This window comes from Triticum urartu, chromosome 7, assembly GCF_003073215.2.
Source record: "Triticum urartu cultivar G1812 chromosome 7, Tu2.1, whole genome shotgun sequence".
NCBI lineage: Eukaryota > Viridiplantae > Streptophyta > Magnoliopsida > Poales > Poaceae > Triticum > Triticum urartu.
Genome location: NC_053028.1, coordinates 459,105,708 through 459,125,200, shown reverse-complemented (window position 1 = coordinate 459,125,200; position 19,493 = coordinate 459,105,708). Strand labels below are relative to the sequence as shown.

General features: G+C 44.8%; 1 protein-coding gene across 1 annotated transcript; it reads right to left on the bottom strand.

The window, feature by feature from the left end:
• Window positions 1-1,304: 1,304 nt before the first annotated feature.
• On the bottom strand, window positions 1,305-4,510 carry LOC125519040 (F-box protein At5g39450). The gene is made up of 2 exons (XM_048683928.1): window positions 2,751-4,510; window positions 1,305-1,820 (listed from the first exon to the last, which is right to left on the bottom strand). Exons 1-2 carry the CDS (start codon window positions 4,400-4,402, stop codon window positions 1,817-1,819), a joined length of 1,656 nt encoding a protein of 551 aa, XP_048539885.1. The 5' UTR covers window positions 4,403-4,510; the 3' UTR covers window positions 1,305-1,816.
• Between the last annotated feature and the right edge of the window lie 14,983 nt (window positions 4,511-19,493).

Below are 19,493 nucleotides of genomic sequence, written 5' to 3'. Positions count from 1 at the left end.
TTCCCTTGTCCGTGCAATTATTGCAGAAAAGTGAGACTGCATCTTCCTCGCGACAGTTCTTAACCTTGTTCATCACAAGGAGGAATCTGGCCCAATAATGATGTACTGTTTCATGGGGCTCTTGCCTGATGTGGGAAAGATCGTTTATGTCTGGGTGGGTGGGATCATTTGAGTCCGAACCCCTACCCGATCTGAGACCCAGGGGCCGAGGAGTTTCCAAACTTGGAAGTTCGGGTTTCGGAGTGTTGCCCGATAAGTCTGGCCCGCTGCCTGATTCTAGGTTCAAGGCTTGGGTGATGTCCTCCCGTAAGCGGGTATCCGACTCGGAGAGCTCAGGAATCCGGACATAGTTAGTCCTCAAAATAGAGGAAGAGTTGCCGCATTGTTCCTCCACCACCGCAACGTGATGGGTGACCGACGGAGAGTTAATCTCCCTTTGATCGGGTTTAAGCCCAATCCAATCATAGTCCGTAGCGACTCCCAAGGCGGCGATGCGATCCAAGAGTTCGTTTAGGGAAGAGAGCTCCATTGGATCCATCTGCTCGGCGAATTTCGAGCCGACGTGGAGGCTGTTTTTGATGATCTAAGAAGTCATCATCGGTGCAGCGGCCGAACAGGCAGTCATGACGAAACTGCCTAGCCGGAGAGTTTGGCTGACAGCCAGAGCTCCCCCGGCGGTAATGTTGCTTTTAACAACGAGATGAGGCATCCTTCCTTACGGCGACGTCACAAAGGAACTCTCAATGAAAGCACCAATGTCGGTGTCAAAACCGGCGGATCTCGGATAGGGGGTCTCGAACTGTACGTCTAAGGCGGATGGTAACAGGAGACAGGGGACACGATGTTTTACCCAGGTTCGGGCCCTCTTGATGGAGGTAAAACCTTACATCCTGCTTTATTTATTCTTGATGATATGAGTATTACAAGAGTTGATCTACCACGAGATCGGAGAGGCTAAACCATAGAAGCTAGCCTATGGTATGATTGTATGTTGTCCTACGGACTAAAACCCTCCGGTTTATATAGACACTGGAGGGGGTTAGAGTTACATAAGGTCGATTACAAAGGAGGAAATATACATATCCGTATTGCCTAGCTTGCCTTCCACGCCAAGTAAAGTCCCATCCAGACACGAGACGAAGTCTTCAATCTTGTATCTTCATAGTCCAACAGTCCGGCCAAAGAATATAATCCGGTTGTCCGGATACCCTCTAATCCAGGACTCCCTCACTCAGCCAAGCCCAACTGTGACAAGTATGCAAAGTGGCGAAAAACGGTGCATGTAACCAAACGCGTCCCAATAGTTTTTGAAGATAAACAACTGCACTAGGCACATAATGTAATACACAAATGAGCTGGTTCTGTGAGATCAGTCATGGCAGTTTCATATAGCTGTGCCAGCCGAGAATCTCACTCAACCATGTATACTTCTAAAAAAAATCAATCTCATTACAATTGGCGCCATTTTTGCACTTGGAGCAAGGGCCTGGTGCTGAATGACAGGCAGCTCGTTCCTTTTAAATGTGGACAATTTTTAAAGTAGAATCATGCAAATAACCAAGATAAGGACATACAGTTATGTATATCGATGCCATTTCCTGTATTCTTAGGGAAGGTGGCACTTCCTTGAGGATACTATATTTCTGACTACTGCTACGCTTCTTCCCTTGGCAGCAACGGGGCATCATATCATTGCAAGCAGGCTTCGGTATGTAACCTGCCAAGGAGGAACGTCAGAGCTTGATCCAGAAGCATTGCTCGCTTTACCTCTGCCTCAGGTGGATTGTCTCAGTTCCTGACCCTCAACTTGCGCCTTTCACCTAAGCAAAGGGTGTTCATCAAGTTAGGCCGTTAAATGAGTAGCGCAACAATGAAACAGTGAACTGAACAGCTAGGATGTTGGACAATGCAAGATAAGAGCATTTTGAGGTGAGTAAGAAGAACCAATGGTTACTTTCTACTCCCTCCGTTCCAAAATAGATGACCCAACTTTGTATTAACTTTGTACTAAAGTTGAGTCATCTATTTTAGAACGGAAGGAGTATCTGTTACACCATGTCATCAATTGAAGAACAGCATGAGTGGAATCACATAAGAAATACACCCAACTGCCAAAACGTCTTACATTAGTGAACAGAGGTAGCATATAATAAATATTATCGCAAATGGTTACTCTTTAAAAATGTATCTGCTACTCTTTTTTGCAGTGCAACAACTAAGGTTTCAGAAGAAAAGCAAAATTGAGATGCTAGTGTATGTTACAATGTAGTGAGTGTGACCTTCAGCAGTGTGTCATGGTAAGCTATAAATTGGTAGCTAAGATCAACCACCAATGACGACTTCAAATTTAAATACAGAAAAGACATTCTGAAATTTGCCGGGATCAAAAGATGAAGGGGTATCGGGCAATCTTAGCCGTCCTTGTGTTTAGGGGGTGGGGTACCAAAGAAAAAGTGTCAAAAGATTTGGTCATAACTCCCGTAATCATGACGAAGTCGACTGTTCAGAGCACAGGGTGTGTGCATGCAACTAATATGGAGATTTGCCCCAATAGAAGTATTTAGACTTAACTTTGTACATCATGATTGTTTTGGGACATGGTTGTGCAAGCAACTAATATGAAATGGGTGACCTCAGATGGTCTAACAACTGATAAGCTATAAATTGGTACATGTCACAACAGATTTTGTCAAAAGATTTTGGAAGTCTGGAATCTGCAATCAACTATGACAGCAGAAAATGTGCAGTACCTGGGAGAAGATGAGCAGCTGGGACTTCCATGGATAGCAACAAACACATTGGAGTAAGACTTTGTGAGATACGCGAAGTTCGGTATCGGTGGCAATGTTGGCACACGCTCCCCCTTCCTCAGCAGCTCCTCCAAGTTGAGCCTTTGCAAGGTGAGCACAGACTTGTTGTCTCTCCAAACAAAGGCGAGCCGGCCATCCCTGAGAACAAACAGTGACCCGGGCTTTGAGCCAGGGTACCTGAACCCATACCCAGTAGCAATGCCCTCTCCAGCAAAGCATCTCTCAATGCTCACACTGCGGGAATCCTCATCGGTCGGAAATGGAAATGCCTCTGTTGATGATTCACCCACCCGCACCACAAACATGGACGACCCATTCGGATGCACGACATAGTGCGTGCCCTCCAACACCTTGGTTGCAATCAGAAGAAGCTTCCCCTCGCTGTCTTCCTCGTATGAGAGGAGCAGGAAGAAGAGAGCCTTCCCTGGTTTGCCCTCGTCGTCTGGCCGCCCCGGTGGCCACCCGAATGTGCCTCGCCACAGCCCGGCATATTCCCGGCCGGGCATGGGCACCTGCGTCGTCAACTTGTAGAGCGCAAACCTGTTGTCGTGCATGCTCGGCCACGCACGGTAGGTCGACAGCCGCAGCCGCGCGCCCCGGAGGCTCAGGCCGGTGCTCTCACTAGCGCGCAAGAACTCGTCCAATGACAGATGCTTGCTGTCCGCGTACTCCGACCTCGAATTGGCTGATGCAGAGCGCGTCACCATCTGCCGCAGCCCGTCCCTGACGTACCCAGCCATCGCAGAGAGACTCCTCCGCAGCCGCACCCTCTCACCAGTGCTGTCCACCGGCAGCGACGGCGGCACCTTCTTGGCCCCCAGCAGCGCCTCGAGCTCCGGCCTGCGCACCATGCCCCCGCCGGACTCAATGTGCAGACGCAGCATCGCCTCGCGACGGGCGGCGAGCATCGGCAGGTCCTCATCGGAGCGCGCAAAGAGCGGGGCCGCAGCGAGCTCCGGCGGGAGCGTGACGCGACACGAGGCCACGAGAGCGTCGAGCAGCCGGCGGCGATTGCCGAAGGAGAGGCGGGAGAACTGCGAGGAAGGCTCGGAGGAGGCAGGCGCGTGCGCCTCGAGGAGGAGTGTGTTGGCGTGGGGGTTGACGGAGGCGAGGAGGCCGGGGAAGAGGGAGCCGGGGTGGTGGCCGTGGAGGAAGAGGAACGCGGGGCGTCCATCGGCGTCGGCGAGGATTTCGAAGACGGGGGCCCAGAGGAGGCGCGGGGAGAGCTCCTGGGGGATGGCGCGGACGGCGACGAGGGAAAAGAAGCCCGGGAGCGCGGTGACCAGGTTGCCGAGCTCGGGGTTCTGGTGCGCCCAGAGGCCTTGGAGCGGGGACACGGAGTGGAGGAAGCGGCATACGGTGAGGGAGGAGCCCCCGGCGGCGGCCCGCCAGGCGAGGAGGTTGGACAGGGAGGAGGGGAGGAGGTGGCGGCACTGGGCGAGCCACGACTTGTCGGAGGTGGATAGGGCGGTGTAGAGGCGGCGCGAGGCGGCGGAGAGCGCGAGGAGGTCGCGGGGGCGGAGGTGGGCGGAGATCAGGGCGAGGACGTCGTCCGGCACCGAGAGGATCAGCTCGGCGCCGTCGACGGCCATCGGGATCGGGCGGTTTCGTGCGGTCGTGTGTGTGGTCTGGGTGTGGCGTCTGCTTCTTTTTTGCCTTTTCTTTTCTCCACCTCTGATAAAAAGTGGATCTTTTCCCCCCACCTAGAAAGAAGAAGAGTGGTGACCGACGAGGTCAGTAGGTCGTCACAGGCATTTTTCCAACTGTGGAAATATCCCTTTTCGGCATTTCGCTCTCAGGCCACACCTTCACTCGCCACTACGCCAAAATATCTCAGCATGCAACTTTCCGGGGGATTTCGTGCTTATCGGCCAACTTGTCTTCCTATTTCTTTCGGAAACAAGGTGACGTTGTATATAATATATTTATTTATTTATTAAGAAAAAGTATTACTTTCCAACTGTCTACAACAATTAAGCTTGTCTGGGAGAAAAATATTGCGGTAATAATATTCTGTAGTGCAATGAGCTCGCGCTTGGAACGGATCCCCTAGCGGCGGTAATATCCTCGTGGTGACTCCCTCGACGTGAGTCTACCCATCGGCGAGTCTTCTGCTGCCTCGTATTGCGACCATGACCCTTCCATCCGTCATCTCCTTGCTCTCTCGTGGTTCGCCAGGTCCATAAATCCCGTGGATCAGAGTGTTGCCTCCGGGGTTCGTGGCCTGCAGCGGCTTGGGTTCGTCATCGGAGACTATGCCCTGGCCATCTAGTTTGCCACCCCGCGACCGTTTCGCCTACGCCCTGCCTATCTAGTTGCTCGCCCTGCGGCCGTTCGACCTATGCTCTGCCCATCTACATGATGATGAAGACTCTCTCTCATGAGCACTCGGCCACGTGCGGTGGGTTTGGAGCCCCCTCCCTCACCTAGATGATTTTTTGGGGCTAGTTGGATCTCGTTGATGAGAAATTTCATGACTTCGTGATAGATCCGTGATCAATGATCGCGTTTGGTGGATAGCTCTTGTGCGAGTCCACACAAAGAAGACATTCAACCATGCTGTGTTTTTCAGAGACATGTGTGCATCATGGGAATTCGTGCAGGAGATACGGTTGCGGCCTCTCAGAGCCAACCTCTTCGTGGTACATGCATCGTGCTTGGGAGATTGAGAGAGGATCATGCACCAGGGTCCGTGGATCTTCCACTATTGGGTTGTTCTTCTCCATCCTTATGATGGCTTCAGCAAGGCCAATCACATACAGTGAGTAAATAGCAAAAGAAACTACCACATTACAGGCTAGGATTACAGAAAGCTACCACTTTCTTTAATTTTCCAAAATGCTACAACTATTTTGGTTCGCTGTTCCAAAAACCCAAGTGGTTGAACAGTTAACTTTTAAGTGCGCTTATGATATGTCTGGCTGATACGTCTCCAACGTATCTACTTTTCCAAACAATTTTACCTTTGTTTTGGATTCTAACTTGTATGATTTGAATAGAACTAACCCAGTGTTATTTTTGTGCAGAAATAAAAGTTCTCGAAATGACCTGAAAATCAACAGAGAATATTTTTGGAATATATAAAAAATATTGGCAAAAGAATCAAGGCCAGGGGGCCCACGCCCTGTCCACGAGGGTGGGGGCGCGCCTACCCCCTGGGCGCGCCCCTGCCTCGTGGGCCCCCTGGTGCTCCATCGACCTCAACTCCAACTCTATATATTCACGTTCGGGGAGAAAAAAATCAGAGAGAAGGATTCATCGCGTTTTACGATACGGAGCCTCCGCCAAGCCCTAATCTCTCTCGGGAGGGCTGATCTGGAGTCCGTTCGGGGCTCCGGAGAGGGAAATCCGTCGCCATCGTCATCATCAACCTTCCTCCATCACCAATTTCATGATGCTCACCGCTGTGCATGAGTAATTCCATCGTAGGCTTGCTGGACGGTGATGGGTTGGATGAGATTTATCATGTAATCGAGTTAGTTTTGTTAGGGTTTGATCTCTAATATCCATTATGTTCTGAGATTGATGTTGCTATGACTTTGTTATGCTTAATGCTTGTCACTAGGGCCCGAGTGCCATGATTTCAGATCTGAACCTATTATGTTTTCATGAATATATGTGAATTCTTAATCCTATCTTGCAAGTCTATAGTCACCTATTATGTGTTATGATCTGTTAACCCTGAAGTGACAATAATCGGGATACTTACCGGTGATGACCGTAGTTTGAGGAGTTCATGTATTCACTAAGTGTTAATGCTTTGATCCGGTACTCTATTAAAAGGAGTCCTTAATATCCCTTAATTTTCAATAGGACCCCGCTGCCACGGGACGGTAGGACAAAAGATGTCATGCAAGTTCTTTTCCATAAGCACGTATGACTATATTCAGAATACATGCCTACATTCCATTGATGAACTGGAGCTAGTTTTGTGTCACCCTGTGTTATAACTGTTGCATGAGGAATCGCATCCGACATAATTATCCATCATTGATCCAATGCCTACGAGCTTTTCACATATTGATCTTTGCTTAGTTACTTTTCCGTTGCCACTTTTACAATTACTACAAAACCAATACTGTTACTTTTGCCACTGTTACCGCTACTTTCATACTACTTTGCTACTAAATACTTTGATGCAGATATTAAGTCTTTCAGGTGCGGTTGAATTGACAACTCAACTGTTAATACTTGAGAATATTCTTTGGCTCCCCTTGTGTCGAATCAATAAATTTGGGTTGAATACTCTACCCTCGAAAACTGTTGCGATCCCCTATACGTGTGGGTTATCAAGACTATTTTCTGGTGCTGTTACCGGGGAGCATAGCTCTATTCTTTGAGTCACTTGGGATTTATATCTATTGATCACTATGAGGAACTTGAAAGATGAAAGAATCAAGATTTTCCCTTAACTATGAGGGGAGGTAAGGAACTGCCATCTAGCTCTACACTTGATTCACCTTCTATTATGAGTAAACTTGCGACACCTACTCATGCTATTCATTCTGATATGTCGCATGTTATTAATGATGCCACTTCTGCTTTGCATGATACTTATGATGAAACTACTTCTATGCTTGATAATACTGTGCCATTAGGTGAATTTCTTGATGAACAACTTTCTAGGGTTAGAGAGAATGAAATTATTGAAACTGATAATATTGATGAAAGTGATGATGAAGATTCTCCCCCGAGATATGAATTGCCTGTTGTGCCTGAGGGTTATGTTATGGATGAAGAAACTGCTAGAGACTTTTTAGCTTGCAATGATAGATATGATCTTAAGAAATTATTAGCTAAGCTGAAAGAAAAATCCTTGAATGCTAGAATGAAATATGACCCTGCTTTTGCTACGTCACCTATCTGTATTTTCGATAAGGATTATAATTTCTCTGTCGACCCTGAGTTAATTACTTTGGTTGAATCTGATCCTTTACATGGTTATGAAACTAAAACTGTTGTGGCACATCTTACTAAATTAAATGATATAACCACCCTATTCACTAATGATGAGAAAACTCGCTACTATTATATCCTTAAGTTATTTCCGTTCTCATTAAAGGGTGATGCTAAAACATGGTTTAATTCTCTTGATCCTGGTTGTGTGCGTAGTCCCTGGGATACGATTTATTACTTCTCTGCTAAATATTTCCCCGCTCATAAGAAACAAGCTGCCTTAAGGGAAATATATAGTTTTGTGCAAATTGAAGAAGAGAGTCTCCCACAAGCTTGGGGGAGGCTTCTCTGATTACTTAATGCTTTGTCTGATCATCCTCTCAAGAAAAATGAAATACTTGATATCTTTTATAATGGACTAAGTGATGCTTCCATAGACCACCTGGATAGTTGTGTTGGTTGTGTTTTCAGGGAAAGAACTGTTGATCAAGCTGAATTTCTATTGAATAATATGTTGAGTAATGAAAATGATTGGACACTTCCTGAACGAACTCCTAAGCCAACTCCGAAGAAAAGGGGTATTCTATTTCTCAGTCCTGAAGATATGCAAGAGGCAAAGAAATCTATGAAAGAAAAAGGTATTAAAGCTGAAGATGTTAAGAATTTACCACCTATTGAAGAAATACATGGTCTTGATAACCCGACACATGTAGTAAAGGTAAATTCTCCCTATAGATTTGATGAAGGTGATATTCCTCGTAATAAGTCTGCTAGCCAATGCTTGGGTGAGTTTGATAATTTTATTGTTAAACAAGAAAACTTCAATGCTTATGTTGGTAGACAATTGAAATGTAATGCTTATATGATTGAACACTTGAGTGATTATATGTCTAGAGTTAAAGGTGAACTTAAACTTATTAGTAAACGTTCTTCTATGGTTACCACTCAAGTAGAACAAGTACTCAAGGCTCAGAATGATTTGCTCAATGAATTAAATAATAAGAAAAATGATAATGTCGTTAGAGTTGTGACTAGAGGGGGTAAAATGACTCAGGAACCTTTGTATCCCGAGGGCCACCCTAAGAGAATTGAGCAAGATTCTCAGAGAACTAATGTTGATGCACCTAGTTCTTCTAAGAAGAAGAAAAAGCAAAATGATAGGACTTTGCATGCTTCTAGTGAACCTGTTGTTGACACACCTGAGAATCCCAATGATATTTCTATTTCTGATGCTGAAACACAATCTGGTGATGAACATGAACCTAGTGATAATGTTAATAATGATGTTCATGTTGATGCTCAACCTAGCAATAAACAATGATGTAGAGATTGAACCTACTATTGATCTTGATAACCCACAATCAAAGAATCAACGTTATGATAAGGGAGACTTCGTTTCTAGGAAGCATAGTAAAGAAAGAGAACCATGGGTTCAGAAACCCATGCCTTTTCCTCCTAAACCATCCAAGAAAAAGGATCATGAGGATTTTGAGCGCTTTTGAGGGAGTCCTGGATTAGGGGGTGTCCGGATGGCCGGACTATACCTTCAGCCGGACTCCTGGACTATGAAGATACAAGATTGAAGACTTTGTCCCGTGTCCGGAAGGGACTTTCCTTGGCATGGAAGGCAAGCTTGGCGATACGGATATATAGATCTCCTACCATTGTAACCGACTTTGTGTAACCCTAACCCTCTCCGGTGTCTATATAAACCGGAGGGTTTTAGTCCGTAGGACAACATACAGAACAACAATCATACCATAGGCTAGATTCTAGGGTTTAGCCTCTCCGATCTCGTGGTAGATCTACTCTTGTACTACCCATATCATCAATATTAATCAAGCAGGACGTAGGGTTTTACCTCCATCAAGAGGGCCCGAACCTGGGTAAAACTTCGTGTCCCTTGCCTTCTGTTACCATCCGGCCTAGACGCACAGTTTGGGACCCCCTACCCGAGATCCGCCGGTTTTGACACCGACAGCTTTGCTGAAATGATCAGGCCTATCTTTTTGCGTATGCGTTTGACTGATATGCTTAAAATGAACCCTTATGATAAGTTCATGAAGGATATTGTTACTAATAAAAGAAAGATATGGGAAGCTGAAATTTCCACCATGCTTGCTAATTACACTTTTAAATGTGGAATACCAAAGAAACTAGGAGATCCAGGAGTACCAACTATACCATGCTCCATTAAAAGAAACTATGTTAAAACTGCTTTATGTGATCTTGGAGCCGGTGTTAGTGTTATGCCTCTCTCTTTATATCGTAGACTTGATTTGAATAAGTTGACACCTACTAAAATATCTTTGCAAATGGTTGATAAATCAACTACTATACCTGTCGGTATTTGTGAGGATGTGCCTGTTGTGGTTGCAAATGTTACTATTTTAACGGACTTTGTTATTCTTGATATTCCCGAGGACGATAGTATGTCTATCATTCTTGGTAGACCCTTTCTGAATACTGCAGGGGCTATTATTGATTGCAACAAAGGCAATGTCACTTTTCATGTTAATGGTAATGAGCATACAATACACTTTCCGAGGAAACGACCTCAAGTCCATAGTATCAATTCTATTGGAAAAATTTCAACAATTGTTATTGGAGGTTTTGAATTTCCTCTTCCTACTGTCAAGAAGAAATATGATATTCTTATTGTTGGGGACATGCACATCTCCATTGAGGTAACCTATTGTTATTCAAAAATTCTCCGGTTTCATGCGATTCGGAATGAGTTTGTTAACAAGACTTGATCAACCTTGTTAGTGGATTCCTTTTGATGAGCATGAGATGGATGAAGGTAGAAAGCACAACTTTTTGTACCTGTCGTGGAAGTGTCACGGCAGATGTCCTCATAGAAGGACTTAGTTGTAGAGCCATTGCGACGAGGTTAGCTGAAATGGGTTAAAACGGGACAAAGGACACGAGGATTTATACTAGTTCGGCCCCTTGCGGTGAAGGTAAAGGCCTACTCCAGTTGAGGTGGTATTGCTAGGGTTTCGATTACCAGGGAGTGAATATGCTTTGCCTGGCTCTCGACTTGATGTCTCTTGCCCTAAGACGCTGCCGGGTCGTCCCCTTATATACACAGGTTGACGCCCTGCGGCCTACAGAGTCCCGGCCGGCTCGTACAACGTGTCCGACTCGGTGATACGTCTCCAACATATCTATATTTTTTGATTGCTCCATGCTATATTATCTACTGTTTTGAACATTATTGGGCTTTATTATCCACTTTTATATTATTTTTGGGACTAACCTATTAACCGAAGGCCCAGCCGAGAATTGCTGTTTTTTGCCTGTTTTAGGGTTACGAAGAAAAGGAATATCAAACGGAGTCCAAACGGAATGAAACCTTCGGGAATGTGATTTTCTCACCGAATACAACTCAGGAGACTTGGTGTAGCAACCAGACCTCAAACGGTCCAATCTCTGTGCTCAGGTGTCATCCCTGGATCAATAATGCTGACACCACACAGTACTCGAAGGATTTATAACAGAGTAGCAATCACACACTTATTACATCGAGTGTCTCAAAAGAGAACTTATTACAATAATTATGGCTTAAGGCCATCTAATAACGATAACAGCGGAAGGCTTGGAAGATAAGTGAGTCCATCAACTCCAACGGCATCACTGAGTATAGAACCACAACCTAAAAGCACCTTAATTGTCGTCTGAAAAGTCTGCAACATTAATGTTGCAGCCCGAAACGGGTCAGCACATGGAATATGCTGGCAAAGTAACACATAGAGAGTAATGGAGTGAAATAGGCTATTCTATATGCATATTTGGCTGGTTGAAAGCTCTATGGTTACAGTTTTGCGTAAAGCCAATTTTCCCTACTGCAAAGGAATAAATTTTATTTAACTATCAGGGTAGTTGTTAAACATTGAGAATGGTTGACAGCATTCTCAATCCCAATTAAGCATCATCATTAAACAAAACCCAACAAAATTAATTTTAGAGTAACATGATGAGATTCACATGATAATCCAAGTACTAGATACTCAAGATGTCCATAACCGGGGACACGGCTAACCATGATTAGTTTATACACTCTGCAGAGGTTTGCACAATTTTCCCCACAAGACTCGATCGCCTCCGTTTGATTTCTCGCACTACATGGTGTTTGAGAAGCGGATGACCGAGACATAGTCTTTCAGAAGCGCTAGCACCTTACGATCGGGCAGACCGTTACACCTACTTTCCCCTACATATGCTAGTCTACCACTGTAAGAGTTCGCACAACTTAATCAACTATGCTAGAGCCCATAGTAGCTTGTGGCTACACACGGAAGTTTATAGCATGAATAATCTCATGATCCCTTTGAGCCTGGGTGGCGGTCCATAAAAAAACAGGCAATCGCTGGAATACCCAGGTGCCTCAATCCACCCAGATGTGTATTTAAGTTGCCACCTTAGATAAACCATTAATTTAACAATCTCACATCTGTCATGGATACACTCACCCAATCCACGTCTACTAGCATAGCATGGCACAATAAGCAAACGTAGAAGTAACTCCCAAAGGTTTGATAATAAACAGGTAATAGGTACTACCTCAACTAGTTCCCAAGCCCACAATTTAATTAGATCCTAATCATGCAATGTGTGAGGATTGATCTAATGCAATAAAAACTGGGTAACTGGAAGTATGATCAAAGTGTTACTTGCCTTGCTGATGATCCGCAAAACCTAGCGATTCAAAGTAGCAATCGACGCACTCCGGGTACTCTATTGCAAACAAACAAGCATACAATAAGTACTCAACTAATGCATAGGTAAAACTCGAATAAAATATCTAACCAGAAAGTTCAACTTAAGAACTCCGGTTGGCAAAAAGAATCAAATCGAACGAAGCAATGAAAGACAAACGACAAAAGAAACAGGCTTCGTTTACTATTCTGGATATAGGGCAATTTTTACAGTGGCAAAAACTTGTTTGAGTTGGTTAAACGGAAAGAGGGTTTCGAGACGAAACTCCAGACGCTTGAATCGCCTGATTCCGATAAACGAGCAAAAAGTTAGACTAAAACGAAAATCGGATCAGGAATCGCGATCAGATAAATCGCGGATTTAATCCGAGAAAAAAGAAAAACGACGAACGTTCGTTAAAACGAACGAACGGACGAACGCTCGCTAATTAAGTAAACCGGAAAAACTGATCTATTTAAAAAACCGAAACAAAAAAAACTCAGCAAAACCGATGGAAAACCGATCGGTTTTCTAAAAAAACGGCGGCGAAAATAACTACCTCCGGCGGCGGCGGTGAGGCGGCGGGCGGCGGCGGCCTAGGGTTAGGGTTTCGGGGGCGGGGCGCGGCTGGGCTGGCCTCGGGCCTCGGCGGCGCTATTTGAAGGCCCGGCCAGGCGGAGTCCTGGCCGGTTACGGCCCAAGGTCGGTTCAGACTTTTTTTTAAATAATTACGCCACACAGGGTACTAAACGGACTCCAAAAATTCCGAAATAAATTTTTCCCGGCTTCTAAAATCAAGCCGCATAGGATGAACATTTATTTGGGGCCTAAATGGAATTTTGAAAAACGCGCATTTTTCCCTAATTCAAATAAATTAGCAAACAAAACCAAAAAAAATTTATTTGATTTTTTTAAATCCTCAATATTTCTTTAATTTGGGAAAGTCATTTTATTCCCTCTCTCATATTTTTGTAATAGAAATAATTGAAGATAAAATAAATAAAATCAAATGATCCTATTTTCAAATTTTTTGAGAAAACTCAAATATGAAAATAATGAAATCCCCAACTCTCTCCAAGGGTCCTTGAGTTGCGTAGAATTTTCTAGGATCAACCAAAATGCAAATAAAATATGATATGCAATGATGATCTAGTGTATAACATTCCAAATTGAAAATTTGGGATGTTACACTTGGACCCTACGTCAAGTCAACAAACAGGAGGCTACGAGGTAGGGGGGCGCGCCTGCCCCCCAGGCATGCCCTCCACCCTCGTGGGCCCCCTGTTGCTCCACCGACGTACTTTTTCCTCCTATATATACCCACGTACCCCCAAACGATCAGATACGGAGCCAAAACCCTAATTCCACCGCCGTAACTTTCTGTATCCACGAGATCCCATCTTGGGGCCTGTTCCGGAGCTCCGCGGGAGGGGGCATCGATCACGGAGGGCTCTACATCAACACCATAGCCCCTCCGATGAAGTGTGAGTAGTTTACTTCAGACCTACGGGTCCATAGTTAGTAGCTAGATGGCTTCTTCTCTCTTTTTGGATCTCAATACAATGTTCTCCCCCTCTCTTGTGGAGATCTACTCGATGTAATCTTCTTTTTGCGGTGTGTTTGTTGAGACCGATGAATTGTGGGTTTATGATCAAGTCTATCTATGAATAATATTTGAATCTTCTCTGAATTCTTTTATGTATGATTGGTTATCTTTGCAAGTCTCTTCGAATTATCAGTTTGGTTTGGCCTACTAGATTGATATTTCTTGCAATGGGAGAAGTGCTTATCTTTGGGTTCAATCTTGCGGTATCCTTTCCCGGTGACAGTAAGGGCAGCAAGGCACGTATTGTATTGTTGCCATCGAGGATAACAAGATGGGGTTTTCTTCATATTGCATGATTCTATCCCTCTACATCATGTCATCTTGCTTAAGGCGTTACTCTGTTTTTAACTTAATACTCTAGATGCATGCTGGATAGCGGTCGATGAGTGGAGTAATTGTAGTAGATGCAGGCAGGAGTCGGTCTACTTGTCTCGGACGTGATGCCTATATACATGATCATACCTAGATATTCTCATAACTATGCTCAATTCTGTCAATTGCTCAACAGTAATTTGTTCACCCACCGTAGAATACTTATGCTCTCGTGAGAAGCCACTAGTGAAACCTATGGCCCCCGGGTCTATCTTTATCATATCAATCTCCTACTATTTAGTTATTTACTTTGCCTTTATTTTACTTTGCATCTTTATCATAAAAATACCAAAAATATTATCTTTATCATATCTATCAGATCTCACTCTCGTAAGTGGCCCTATAGCGATTGACAACCCATATTTGCGTTGGTTGCGAGGATTTATTTGTTTGTGCAGGTACGAGGGACTTGCGTGTAGCCTCCTACTGGATTGATACCTTGGTTCTCAAAAACTGAGGGAAATACTTACGCTACTTTGCTGCATCATCCCTTCCTCTTCGGGGAAAACCAACATAGTGCTAAAAGAGGTAGCAAGAAGGATTTCTCGCGCCGTTGCCGGGGAGGTCTATGCAAAAGTCAACATACCAAGTACCCATCACATACCCTCATCTCCCGCGTTACATTATTTGCCATTTGCCTCTCATTTTCCTCTCCCCCCAATTCACCCTTGCCGTTTTATTCGCCCTCTCTCTCCGTTCCCCTTCTCTTTCCCAATTTGCCTCTTTTGCCCGTTTCTTGTTTGCTCGTATGGTTGGAATAGTTGTTTATTTATTACTAAACAGAGAACCTAAGATCTATGGATCCTCATCCACTTGCTAATCTTTTTAAGAGATCCAATTATGATGAACCAATTGCTAGTGAGTTTTGTGCACTAGATTATCTTTATGAGGTTTTGCTTGAAATTCGTGAATCTGAAAAGTGTGATGAATTACTTTATGAAGCGATTCATGATAGATCTTTGAATAGAAAGCATGATTGAAATGATGATAGTATAAATTCTATGAATGTAAATTGTGCTAATAATATGCAAAACCCTAAGCTTGGGGATGCCCCGGAAGGCATCCCCACTTTCGTCTACTTCTATCGGTAACTTTACTTGGAGCTATATTTTTATTTACCACATGATATGTGTTTTTCTTGGAGCGTCTTGTATTATTTGAGTCTGTATTTGTTAGTTTACCACAATCATCCTTGCTGTACACACCTTTTGAGAGATCCATATATGATTTGGAATTTGTTAGAATACTCTATGTGCTTCGCTTATATCTTTTGAGTTATATAATTTTACTCTAGTGCTTCACTTATATCTTTTAGAGCACGGTGGTGGATTTGTTTTATAGAAACTATTGATCTCTCATGCTTCACTTAGATTATTTTGAGAGTCTTAAATAGCATGGTAATTTGCTTAAAATCCTAATATGCTTGGTATGAAAGATTAATAATAAAAATTCTCTAATAATGTGTTGAATACTATGATAAGTTTGATACTTGATAATTGTTTTGAGACATGGAGATGGTGATATTAAAGTCATGCTAGTTGAGTAGTTGTGAATTTGAGAAATACTTGTGTTGAAGCTTGTGATTCCCGTAGCATGCACATATGGTGAACCGTTATGTGATGAAGTCGGAGCATGATTTATTTATTGATTGTCTTCCTTATGAGTGGCGGTCGGGGACGAGCGATGGTCTTTTCCTACCAATCTATCCCCCTAGGAGCATGCGCGTAATACTTTGCTTTGATAACTTGTAGATTTTTGCAATAAGTATATGAGTTCTTTATGACTAATGTTGAGTCCATGGATTATACGCACTCTCACCCTTCTACCTTTGCTAGCCTCTCTAATACCGCGCACCTTTCGCCGGTATCATACACCCACCATATACCTTCCTCAAAACAGCCAGCATACCTACCTATTATGGCATTTCCATAGCCATTCCGAGATATATTGCCATGCAACTTTCCACCGTTCTGTTTATGACACACTCCATCATTGTCATATTGCTTAGCATGATCATGTAGTTGACATAGTATTTGTGGCAAAGCCACCGTTCATAATTTTTTCATACTTGTCACTCATGCATCATTGCATATCCCGGTACACCACCGGAGGCATTCATATAGAGTCATATCTTGTTCTAAGTATCGAGTTGTAAGAAAAATAAAAGTGTGATGATCATCATTATTAGAGCATTGTCCCAGTGAGGAAAGGATGATGGAGACTATGATTCCCCCACAAGTCGGGATGAGACTCCGGACGAAAAAAAAGAAAAAGAAAAGAGGCCATAAAAAAGAGAAAAGGTCCAAATAAAAAAATATGAGAGAAAAAGAGAGAAGGGACAATGTTACTATCCTTTTACCACACTTGTGCTTCAAAGTAGCACCATGATCTTCATAGTAGAGAGTCTCTCATGTTATCACTTTCATATACTAGTGGTAATTTTCCATTATATAACTTGGCTTGTATATTCCAATGATGGGCTTCCTCAAATTGCCCTAGGTCTTCATGAGCAAGCAAGTTGGATGCACACCCACTTAGTTTCTTTTTGAGCTTTCATATACTTATAGCTCTAGTGCATCCGTTGCATGGCAATCCCTACTCACTCACATTAATATCTATTGATGGGCATCTCCATATCCCGTTGATACGCCTAGTTGATGTGAGACTATCTTCCCCTTTTTGTCTTCTCCACAACCACCACTCTATTCACCTATAGTGCTATATCCATGGCTCACGCTCATGTATTGCGTGAAGATTGAAAAAGTTTTGAGAATGTCAAAAGTATGAAACAATTGCTTGGCTTGTCATTGGGGTTGTGCATGATTTAAATATTTTGTGTGGTGAAGATAGAGCATAGCCAGAATATATGATTTTGTAGGGATAACTTTCTTTAGCTATGTTATTTTGAGAAGACATGATTGCTTTGTTACTATGCTTGAAGTATTATTATTTTCTATGTCAATATGAACTTTTGTCTTGAATCTTTCGAATCTGAATATTCATACCACAATTAAGAAGAATTACATTAAAATTATTCCAAGTAGCACTCCGCATCAAAAATTTTGTTTTTATCATTTACCTACTCGAGGACGAGCAGGAATTAAGCTTGGGGATGCTTGATACGTCTCCAAAGTATCTATAATTTTTGATTGCTCCATGCTATATTATCTACTGTTTTGGACATTATTGGGCTTTATTATCCACTTTTATATTATTTTTGGGAATAACTTATTAACCGGAGGCCCAGCCCAGAATTGCTGTTTTTTTTGCCTATTTTAGGGTTTCGAAGAAAAGGAATATCAAACGGAGTCCAAACGGAATGAAACCTTCGGGAACGTGATTTTCTCACCGAATACAACTCAGGAGACTTGGACCCTACGTCAAGCCATCTAACAGGAGGCCACGAGGTAGGGGGCCGCGCCTGCCCCCCCAGGCGCGCCCTCCACCCTCGTGGGCCCCCTGTTGCTCCACCGGCGTACTTCTTCGTCCTATATATACCCACGTACCCCCAAACGATCAGATACGGAGCCAAAACCCTAATTCCACCGCCGTAACTTTCTGTATCCACGAGATCCCATCTTGGGGCCTGTTCCGGAGCTCCGCCGGAGGGGGCAATGATCACGGAGGGCTTCTACATTAACACCATAGCCCCTCCGATGAAGTGTGAGTAGTTTACTTCAGACCTACGGGTCCATAGTTAGTAGCTAGATGGCTTCTTCTCTCTTTTTGGATCTCAATACAATGTTCTCCCCCTCTCTTGTGGAGATCTATTCGATGTAACACTACAAAAAAGACACATCCATGACATTTTGGGCCGAACGAATTTTTTTTGTCATACATATGACACTTCTATGACGATAATTGTGACAAAACCCGGTATCATCATAGATGTGGTGGGCTCCTACTTCTATGACAAAAAATCATGACAGAAAATGGGTTTTTTGTCCTGGGCGGGCCGGAGACGCAGCTGCATGACATTCTTTGGGCCGTCCATGATGGAAAAAACCGTGGTAGAAGCAAGGGGGAGGAAAATTTCGGGGAGTTCCCGGTTACGGTGGGAGGTCGGGGGCCGAGCGATGCGCGTTTCTCTCGTACACGTACGCGCGTGTGTGCGAGGCATTGGCTCTAACTAAACCCGAGCGAGGCGTTGGGCTCTAACTGAACCTGAGCGATTGCACTGCAGGCTACGCGTTACTGAACCCGAGCGATCGATCGATGGCTGTTAACTGAACCCGATCGAGCGATTCCTTCACTACTGCTGCTAACTGAAGCCGATCGATTGGATGAACAGTGAGCGTTGCGGGGGGGGGGGGGGGGGGGGGGGGGGGGGGGGGGGGGTTGGATGAATAGTGAGCGGTGGCGTTGCCTCTGGATGAACAGGACCCCGTGGTGTGGTGGAGGGCTAGATGAACAGTAGACGGTGGAGGGGTGCCCGTGGAGGGCTGGATGAACAGGACCCCGTGGTGTGGAGGGCTGGATGAACAGTAGACTGTGGAGGGGTGGTTGAACAGGACCCCGTGGTGTGGAGGGCTGGATGAACAGGACCCCGTGGTGTGGAGGGCTGGATGAATAGGACCCCATGGTGTGGAGGGCTGGATGGACAGTAGACTGTGGAGGGGTGGTTGAACAGGACCCCGTGGTGTGGAGGGCTGGATGAACAGTAGAGGTGGAGAGGTTCCCGTGGAGGGGTGGTTGAACAGGACCCCATGGTGTGGAGGGCTGGATGAACAGTAGACGGTGGAGGGGTGGTTGAACAGTAGCCGGTGGAGTAGCGCGCGGTGGAGGCTGGATGAACAAGAGCCCGTGGAGGCTCGATGAACAGGAGCCCGTGGAGGCTAGAGGAGGTCGACGGTGGAGATGAATAGTATCCCGTGGAGTCCCGTTTTGCGGTACGCCACACCCCTCCCGATGAACAGGACCCCCGTTTCGACCGTAGCGCTCCAACACAAGTCCGTTTCGTCCGTTTTGCGGTACGCCACACCCCTCCCGATCAATAGGACCCCCGTTTCGACCATAGGAGGTCCGTTTCCTCCGTTTTGCGGTACACCAGACCCCTCCCGATGAACAGGATCCCGTTTCGAACGTGGCCGGTCGAACACAAGGCCGTT